The sequence below is a fragment of the Ursus americanus genome, chromosome 16 (assembly GCF_024610735.1).
Source record: "Ursus americanus isolate L20-20 chromosome 16, mUrsAme1.1.p, whole genome shotgun sequence".
Classification (NCBI taxonomy): Eukaryota; Metazoa; Chordata; class Mammalia; order Carnivora; family Ursidae; genus Ursus; species Ursus americanus.
Genome location: NC_142142.1, coordinates 31,100,962 through 31,111,152, shown reverse-complemented (window position 1 = coordinate 31,111,152; position 10,191 = coordinate 31,100,962). Strand labels below are relative to the sequence as shown.

The window sequence follows — 10,191 nt, the reverse complement described above, 5'->3', positions numbered from 1 at the left end:
CTTCCTCCCAACCTAAACGTATTCATGGGAAAGGATCTAATAAACTCATTCATTGAAGGCCACCTCAACCAGTGAGACCAACACCATGAGACATATCTGCACTTTTACAGTGTTAGTCTTAAGCCAATATCAGGAAGCTCTGATGCTGGAAGTTGAGCATCACTGATGAGACCAGAGCAGAGAGCCTTGGCTGTGCTCCAGAATCCACTCTACATGTGCCTACGTGCCCAAACCTGGGAGTTGAAGCACTACCTATAAAGATCTTCTCCACAGAATCACTAGGTGCTTTGATCGTCAGAGGCATTTCTCCTGGGAATCTATGTCCCAGGGACGTCTCAGGTAATAGGCCCCACCTGGAACCAGGGCCCTCCTTTCTGATGGGAATTCACTTCCTGCAGTCACCCATAGGAATTTGCTACAGTTAACCAGCATTTTTGATGCCATATATCAGGGCTTCCTGAAGAGCTCTGCTCTTCAGGTGGGATTTTTCAGAAGTGTTGAGATGAGCAGCCTGCTATCTTCCCAGAAAACATGTTGGAAAGTTGATAAATCCCTTTCTGAGTGCCCTGCCCTGCTCCTCTACACTCCATAGGGCCAGGGCACCAGGGATGTACTAAGGACAGCCCTTACTGAGCCATTACTGGAAGAACCAGAGAAGGGTAGGTGAAGGTAGAAGGGCTTTTCCATCTCCTAAAAATGGGGGATCTAGAGTCTGGATTGACCTTCAGCCAACCAATCCTATACCATCTTGATTTGCCAAATGCCTTCACGCAGATACCACTCTCAAATCCTAGGGCCTCAGACAAGAGAATTCTAAGTCTCTAAGACCTCTTCTTTGGTCGCTAATGTTTAAGGGAAATGTAGCTTCCTCCACTGGTATAAATCAAGGAAGGCTATTACAATCAAGATTATTACAAAACAAGCCTTAAGGCTCAGGGAGGACCCACTTATTTTAAGAGAGTATTGGATACACACAAAAAATTCTAGGTCCCACAAAAGAATCCTTAGAGTTTCATTGCAATGGAATCTGACTGTTCCTGACCACCCAGATAATTGTCAGACCATTGCCTTCCTTGTTTATGAATTGTGCACACAGGGAGTCTCAAGAATATTTAGAGACTGGGTTTAGAAGTTATGATCACATGCCATGTATCCAAGTTACAACAGAGCTGGCCATGAAATTTGAGCATGGAGGACAGCAAGGCATGGTGAGGATGTCACAGAGATGATGCAAAGTAATCCCTGGTACGGAAAGAGACAGGGGTGGGTCTCTTCTAGCTCTTTGCTTTGGTTTCTCTCTTTGAATGAATCATCCTAAAGGGCCTAGAAGTGTCACTGAAGAGATGCTGTGGGAAGACCCTGTGTCTGGACCACAATGGCCAGATCACTCCCCTCCCCTCCAAACACACACACACACACACACACACACACACACACACACACACACACAGAGGAGCTGGGAATAGACCTGAACCTAATACTGTCCTTAGACCTGACAATGGAGCCCACACTCTGAGCTCTGGCCCTTAGGAGTTTCCTTGTTTTAGAAAGACTTCCTCAAAGGTGGTTTTCCTCTGGTGTCTGAGACTGTCTGTGCTTAGCAGTGCTATCTGGACAGGGTCCCTTGTGCCCAGACAGGAACCTACATGGGCCTTGGTCTGTGGTCTCGTCCTAACTCTCTGAGAATTCTCCACCCTCTGGCTTGTGCATGGGGTTGACCACATGTCTCCACAGGCTCTAGGACTTGTTCTTACATGGTTGTCCCAGGGCTCTAGAGCCAGTTCCAGTTCTAGTTCCTGGAGGGGTCCTGCAGGACAGATTGCTCTTATTAGCAGGTGTGACAATTCTTTTGTGGGATTGTGTAAGATTGGCTTCCAGAAGGGTGCTAGCACTCTGCCACACACGCTTGAGTGACAGCCCTGCCCGAACCCATCCATACATCAAGGAGGCATTAGGGGATTGAATTACCTCCCCCACCTGTGTTGGTTTGTGTGGAAAAAGAGGAAGACAGAGGAGTCTGAGGAGAAAGTGTAGGGGAGTCCATTTCCTCTGCTCTTCCTTTTAGTATATCTGTGATTGAAGGCTGGCTCTCTTGACTCTCTGGCACCAGGGTTTCCCTCAGGTCTCTGGGAAGTGAGACATTGTCAGGCACTTGCCTACTGGAGGAACAAATGAGTGCCTGAAAGTGGAAGTTTCCACTGGGCGGGGATGTGGCCCATGAACTCTCCTCACAGAACTCAACCAAAGTGTATCTTAGGTCTGAACTTGTGTTTTTTTTGGTTTGTTTTTGTTTTTTTTTTTAAATGACAGCTTCTAGGGATGGAACCTCAATATGCTCTATTCCACCCTAAAAAATATAAATGTGCTTCAGAACAAGCTGCTGGGCCACCTCCCAAGCACCTCAGATACCTTCTGGGTGCGGTCCTGACATTCTCCCCACACCATTTGAACTGAATTTAACTTGAACTTCACTGAACTCAACACAATACATAGTTAATATTTTAATTAATATTTTATTTTTTAAGATTTATTTATTATTTTAGGGGGGGAGCAGGGAGAGGCAGAGAGAGAGGGAAAGAGAGAGAATCTCAAGCAGACTCCCTGCTGAGCAGGGAGCCCGAGGGGGACTTGGTCTCAGGACCCTGAGATCATGACCTGAGCTGAAATGAAGAGTCAGATGCTTAACCAGCTGAGCCACCCAGGCACCCCTTTAATTAATATTTTAAAACTTATTTATAATCGGTCTTCCTCACTAGAATATAAAGTCGTTGAGGCCAGGGATGATGTGTGTCTCATTCCCAGTTGACTAGAATAGTTAACAAGGTAGATGCTCAACAAATATCTTCCAATGGTTAAATGAATGATTTTATCACTGGACTTTTGTTTGGTAGACTAATTGCCCGTAGGCATTCTATATTCTGTTCCTTTTAAATTCTTAGGTCCTATTTATGTTTGAAGGAACTTCTTGTGTATTGCTAACGTTTCTTTCCTTGAAATGGTCTGCTGCCCTTGCCTTGCCTTTCAGTTCAGTCCAGTCCCACTAACATCTCTCAAGTTTGGTGATCTGGGGTGCAGGTTTCTGAGACATGCAAACTGGAGAGGGTCTGAATCCTGGCTCTGCTATTTTCTACTTAGGTGACCTTGGGCAAGTTATTCACCTTACCAAACATTAGTTTCTCCATCTGATATACAAGGACAAAAATATCTACCTCCTAGAGTATAATGGTATGATACATCTTACTGCTTGGTAAGTGGGCACACTGCCTGGCATGCTGTAAATGCTACAGCTATTAATACCGCTTTTTGCCCAGTGTCTGCTGCTAACCACTGGTCTGTGTTAACCACTGATGGTACAGAGATGAACAAGATGCCTTTTAAATCTTCCAGTCCAGACAGAAGTGCCTGAGCACCAGACCTGGGTGTGAGGGTGAGGCAGGACTAGCTCTCAGGCCTCAGAGCTTGGAGCAGAGGCATGAATGAAAGATAGCACTGTGGGAGGGGGGAGGCCAAAACCCTGACTCAGGTGAGTCGATAGTTCAAAAATGATGGGAGGAGGAGATTTTCAGAAGATTGTAGAGACGACAGTCCCAAGGGTGACAAGTGGAGGCTGGAGCAGTCCCTGAGCTGCAGGTTCTTTTAGTAAAGCTTTGAGACCTCAGGTGTAGTGTGAGAGAGGTGTTAAGGGCTAGCCAGATACTGCTGTCAAGGAGTTTAGAGTCTAGTAAAGAAAACTGATGTGTAAGCAAACAATATTATAAACAGGGGTAAGTGTGCACGCAAAGTCTAGAGGAAGCCCAGAGGAGGGAGTGGTTACAGCCAGGGCATGGGAGGGAAGGTGTGGTGGGTGTGGCAGGAACCAAGGAAGGCTTCAGAGAGGAACAGCCTAGGAGGATTTGGAGGATGAGAAAGAATTTAGTGGGGGTGAGGGATGGAGTGGGTGGAGGGTTGGGACCTAAAATGGAGGAATGATGCAGAACGGTATGTTTGGGCGTTTTCAAGGCTCTGTCATGATTAGGACTTTATCTGGGCTGTTGGGTCATGGACTAGGCTGGAGGGTCATTTTGGGATCCTTTTCCAATGAACAGGTCAGCCTCATGTTTCTTTACTGGGAGCGGGTCCCACTTGGGGTGAAGCAGGTCACCATGATCCCTGAGGCACCCACTCTCCTGTTCTCAGTCTGGGTGGGCTGGGTAGGAATACTGGCTTTGGAGTCTCACAGAACTATGCCATTTATCAGTTGTGGGGCACTCAGAAAACCACCTCGCCTTTCTAAACTTAGAGTTTCCTCATCTGTAAAACGGGGACAAAAAATGGTGCACACTTGACAGGGTTGTTGTAATAATCAAATGAGATAATGCATGTAAAGGGCTTAGTATTGAAATCACTATATAACACACACTTGGTACAGAATGGTAAGCATCAATCATTCACACATGCACTGGTTCACCATTTAACATCAGTCATGGGGAACACAGGTATGAACAAGGCCCAGCCCCTGCCCATGAGAAGGCTGTGCTGAGTACTTGTGTGGGAGTAAAGACAGATAAACAGGTGATTACCACGCGAGTGATGGGTGCTGTGGCGAAGGCGCACACAGAGTGTTGACGGGGGCACAGATGAAGGGCACACTGGCTGTCGTGATGATGGTGATCATCATCAGAGCATGGATGAAATGTCGAGGAGACGTCCCAGGGCCCAGGAGTCAGATCAAGACCAGCCTTGAAAGTCAAGTCAAAGATGTCAGCCTTATCCCGAAAGCTATGTGAGCAACTGAAAAATCTGAAACAGAGGAGGGACTTGATGTCATCTGCATTCAGGAAGGTCACTCTGACCCCAGGTAGAATAGTTAGGCAGCTGTAGAATTCCAGGTGAGAAAGAATAAGGTACCATCAAGGAACTGAGGGTCCTACTGAGACCCAAGAGCCAAGATCGGCTGTAGCAGGGGAGTAAGAGGGCCAGACTGATGGGAATTTTCAATCAGAGCTTAGGATATGAAGAATCACTTAAGGAATATTTAATGGATCTCCTAAAACATGCAAAACTCTATAGAATGGGATAGCCAACTTCAACGTTCACACTGTATTATTGAGAATGGAACCTCAGCCAAGGATAGCTAGAATACTATTTCTCCGAATTGGTGTCTCCCACAAAAGTTTTTTTCTTTGAATATCGCGTGCTGTGTTTCAGAGAAATATGGTTTGATCCAAGATTATGTTTCTCTTCTATCAATGAATGACTTCAAATTCACCGTATCTCCAACCTAATGAGTGTATTGAGGAAATGATGGACTGGCTATCTCACACAGTAGGTGCTCTAGAAACGATGGGCTTCTGTGGTTTTTTATATCTGCATTGTGTCCAAAGGAGCTGAAAATATTTGTGAGCGTTATCGCTCACAGGTTTCCTAATCGAATGCTAGGCACTGTCAATCATACCTTGCATTTTGCTGTGGGTTCTCAGAAATGAGTGTTACAGGAACACTGCGTTCACTTATGACTGTCTCTTCTCTTTTCTTCAGCTCTTGGGTAATTTAGATGCTTGCTGAGCATCTTTATTGTCCGAGGGTAAGGAAGAATCTCAGTGTTTTCCAGGCACTATTTCATGGCTTTCAGTACACTTTCCGTGACTCTTTCTCCCCTCAGTAACTGCACTCTTGGCTTCAGACAGGTTGAATGCACTGCTCTGCTCCAGCAGATCTCTATGCCTCTTCTATCCTCCCGTAAGCCCTGGTTCGAATCAGAGGTTGGGTGATGCCTTCCTCAGGGACTCAAGCATAGGCATTCAGCGTCCCGGGTAGGAAAGTTAACTCTCGTGTTTTTGACCTGTGCCATGTTACCTCTGTTTCTTCTGCCTAAAAAAATTGGGGTGGAATGTATCTTAATGAAGATTTTGATACTATATAGAGCCTGCTTGACCAATAATAATCTGCTTCTCCAGGGTATAAACACAAAGCTATTTGGTCCAAGACATATCCAGATTCCAAGAACTCCTGAAGCCCTGCTTCCTTTGGGGCCAGGTTCGGGTTCACCCTGTGAGTCCTTGCTCTGTGGTAGCTGTTAAAGTGACAAGCTCACACAAAGCGCTTCCGAACGCATATTGAAGAGTAGATCTCAGTTAAAGGGAAATATGCTATGGTAATTACTCTATAAGTGTCTTGACATAAAAACAAATCAATAAATCAAAGATGTTAAGAACCTGGTTGTGAAACAGAATACTCAGCATGTATTTTATTAGCTAAGATGGATGATAATTCAAAACTCATGCTGCAGCACATCTATAAACTATAATGTAAAGGAAAAGAACTCTATTACTTGAGGCTGGTGAGAAGCTGCTGGGAGTCTGGTGGGACTCTGGGAAAGAGAGGAGAAGAGTGGAAATGCCAGTCTGTTCATCACAGAGACTGAGGGAGTCTCTCTTAGAGGGTGCGGATGGGGATGAATGAATTTAACGTTTATTGCTCAACTACCCTGTGCTGGGGGCCATGGTAGGCACTTTGCAGACATCTTTTTAAGTCTTTTTTTTAACATAGACTTCATTTTTTAGAATGGTTGGAAGCGATATTGAGCAGAAGGTACAGAATTTTCCCACACACCTCCTGCCCCCACACGTCCTTAGCCTTTCCTATCATTGACATCCTCCACCATCGTGGTACAGTTGTTACAACTGATGAACCCACACTGACGTAGCATCGCCCAAAGTCCGTAGTTTGCATTAGGGTTCACTTTCAGTGTTGTACATTCTATGGCTTTGAACTAATATAAAATGATGTGTATCTATCATTTTAATATCATACAGAGTAGTTTCACTGCCCTAAAAAGCCTCTGTCCTCTGCCTATTCACCCCTGCCTCCTCACTAACCCCTCATAACCCCTGATCTTTTTTTTTTTATTATTATCCCCATAGTTTTGTCTTTTCCAACAATTCATCTTGTTGGAATCATACAACACATAGAGTTTCAAATTGGCTTCTTTCACGTAGTACTGTGCATTTAAGTTTCCTCCGTATCTTTTCATTGATTGCCAGCTCATTTCCTTTTAATGCTGAATGATATTCCATTGTTTGGTTGCACCATAGTTTATTTACTCACTAACCTACTGGAGGACATTTTGGTTACTTCCAAGTTTAACATTCATGAGCACGTTTTTGTCTGGACGTAAGTTTTCAAGTCCTTTAGGTAAATATCTAAGAGCATAATTGTCGTACCATATGGTAAGAGGTGGTTTGTTTTTTTTTTTTAGTTTTATTGAGGTATAGTTGACAAATAAAATTGTAAGATAGGTAATGAGTGCCATATGTTTAGATTTAAAAAAATCTTGAGATTTGTTTTGTGGCCTAACATGTAATCAGTTCTGGAGAATGTTTCACTTGTATGTTTAGTTTTGTTAAGAAACTGCCAAACTCTCTTCCCGGAGTGGCTATATCATTCTGCATCCCCACCAGCAATGAATGAGTGTTCCCGTTGCTTCACAGTCAGCATTTGGTGTAGTCAGCGTTCCGGACTTTGGCCATTGTACAGTGGCATCTCGTTTTAATTTACATTTCTCTGATGACATACATATGGCGCATCTTTTCATGTGCTTATTTTCCATCTGTATATCTTTTTGATGAGATGTCTATTGAGGTCTTCTATCCATTTTTAAATCAGGCTGTTTGTTTTCTTATTGTTGAGTTTTAAAAGTTCTTTGTATATTTTGGATAACAGTCCTTCATCAGATACGCCTTTTGCAAAAACATTTTCCAGTCTGTAGTTTCTGTTCTCATTCACTGTGGTGTCCTTCATAGAGCAGGAATTCTTGATTTTTTGAGTCCAGCTTAGCAGTAATTTCTTTCACAGATCGTGTCTTTGGTGTGGTATTAAAAAAGTCATCATCAAACCCAAGGTCATCTATATTTGCTCCTGTGTGATCCTTTAAGTCTTCTTAACAATCCCTCCATCTCTGTTTTACAGATCTGGGCTTAGAGATGGTGAGTGATTCTTCAATGCCATTAAGTTAGTAAGTGGTGGGACTGGATTCAAGCACAGGTCTGTCCAACCTCAAAGCCAAGCCAGGAGGCTCTCTCCTCACTCTATGGCTGCTGCCTCAAGAGCAACTCTCAATGGTGATCAGATTGGTTTTCGTCCAGAGTTGGACGAGGTCTCTGTCGGCACAGATTCTAGGTCACAGATTAGAGCACAGAGAAGAATGGGTACTGCTTTGGCCTTTTTGACTTGAAGACCTGCTACTGAACTTTATCTTCATGTGCCTGAAGGGTACTCCTCCTGTGTCATTGTCATTCATCCTTGCAAAAGTAGCTCACTGAAGTTGGTGACCTCTAAATTTTGGCTGAACTGGGCCACCGGGCTCTCTATTTTTGCTGGTAGGATTTGAGAGAATTTGGGGGAGACGGTGCGTGACCAAGTGGAGAATTAGTGAGGTTTTACAATGTTGTTACAAACTTTATGATGTGAGTTGATTGTTTCATGTAGCCTCATAAAACAAGTCAGAGATGGCGGAGGGTGATTACATCACTCCCTCTGCCCTCCCAACAGAGATGAAGCCTTCTTTAGTGCCCAAGAGCTTTCCTGATGCCCCACTCAGGCCAGCCCAGTTTTCAGATTTTAATATGTTCCTGTAATAGGTGTGGAGAAAAAATGAGGAAGAAGGGAGGAAACCCATCGGCCCGACTTGTTACACTGCCGTTCCTGGCAAAGATGAATGACTAATGTCACAGCAGAGCACCAAAACACAGAAACAGGCCTGCTTGGCTTGGGTGGTAAATAAATAAGCCAGTTACACATTTCTTGGATGGCAGGCAACTTTTGTTATCATAGCAACTCCCCCCATCGTTTGCTCTGCTTGCACAAGTTATCAGCCTCTGTCCCAACCCCAAGCTACCTAAGGAGGAGGAGGCGGGTCTTGTTCGTTCCTTATTTATAATTAGCTTCTAGTGAGGGGGAGGGACAGGCAGGGTTGCCTCCTGGGCAGGCTGCTTGCTGGAGTTACATCCACAAATGCCTCGGAAGCAGCAGGCTGACTGCATCGTTCTCTTCACATTCCTGGGTCTGTCTGGGCTGGTTGGTGCAGTTACCAGAACATACCACATTGGGATTGTGGAAGAATACTGGAACTATGTACCCCAAGGGAAGAACGTTGTTACTGGGGGGAGTTTCTCAGAAGACAAGTGAGTACATTTGGGGTTCTCACAGACTCCTGGGTTCGCTTTTTTTGACTCTGTGTGGAGAAGTTTATAGTCCTTAAGGTGTCATGGTGGGGGTGAGCTGATCTAAACCAAGTGGAGGGGTTTCGTGGTTGTTTGGAGAGCCCTCACAAGGGTAGGTATGGAACGGGGAAGAGGTTTTCTTGGCTCTGCCTATTTGTTGAACCTTGTCTGTGAAGTGCTATATATACAACCAGGCGTTTTTGAATAATGGCTTACTCTTTAGAAGGACAATTTTCATCGAGCACCACTAGGGACTTCCAGGGAGTTCTGGATGCTGTTAAAAAAAAATATGGCAAACCTTGGAATGAGCATTTGAGAATTTTTAAGAATTCTTTCCTGTTAAAACACAATGTTTTCTTAGTTTTTATTTTTGGAATGAAATATCGTAATTGGAGATAAGTATGCTATAAGTAGTTGAGTTTTGGTTTTGTTTTGCAACGTTTAAAATGGAGGCAATTACATTAGCTTTGGCTGGTATTTTAAGAGTTTCCCCAAGTTCTCTTAGAAATGGGTTTTTCACTGGTGACAGGTTTGTTTCAGCTCCGACTCATTCAATCTGAGGGCAATATTCTAGTTCCCAGGCCCATGGCATAGCTGGGTGAGATGGTGTCAGAGTGTTGTGTGTCCTTGATTTTTTATTTTTTGTGGAAAGTAGCCCTTGCTCTCCCTTTCTCTCTCAGGATCCAGTGTCTTATGTCTCTTATTTGTTCCCTGGAGCTCCCTCTTAAGTCACCTCCCAGCTCCAGAAGCTGTAATGCATACATTTAATATTGTGGTTCTTAGAACATCTTTTGAGATGTTCTGGCAATCGCTGTTGGATATTCAGATGCACTGGCTTCTTTCTGATAGGAAGAACCCAGTTCCTTCAACATCCAAGTTCCATTTTCTAAAGACAAAGTTAGTTGCTAAGATTCAGGAATACCATGGAGTCTTCCAGCAAGTCTTTAGGAGCCAGGTCCCCCTGCCCTGGGGGAAGACCAAAGATCCAGTT

General features: G+C 44.2%; 1 protein-coding gene across 1 annotated transcript in view; it reads left to right on the top strand.

Annotated features, from left to right (window-relative positions):
• Positions 1-8,991: 8,991 nt before the first annotated feature.
• Positions 8,992-10,191, top strand: part of HEPHL1 (hephaestin like 1) — an 86,753-nt gene continuing 85,553 nt past the window's right edge. The window contains exon 1 of the mRNA XM_045790844.2: positions 8,992-9,161. Within this exon, the coding sequence (XP_045646800.1) occupies positions 8,992-9,161 (170 nt within the window). The remainder of the gene's footprint in view (positions 9,162-10,191) is intronic.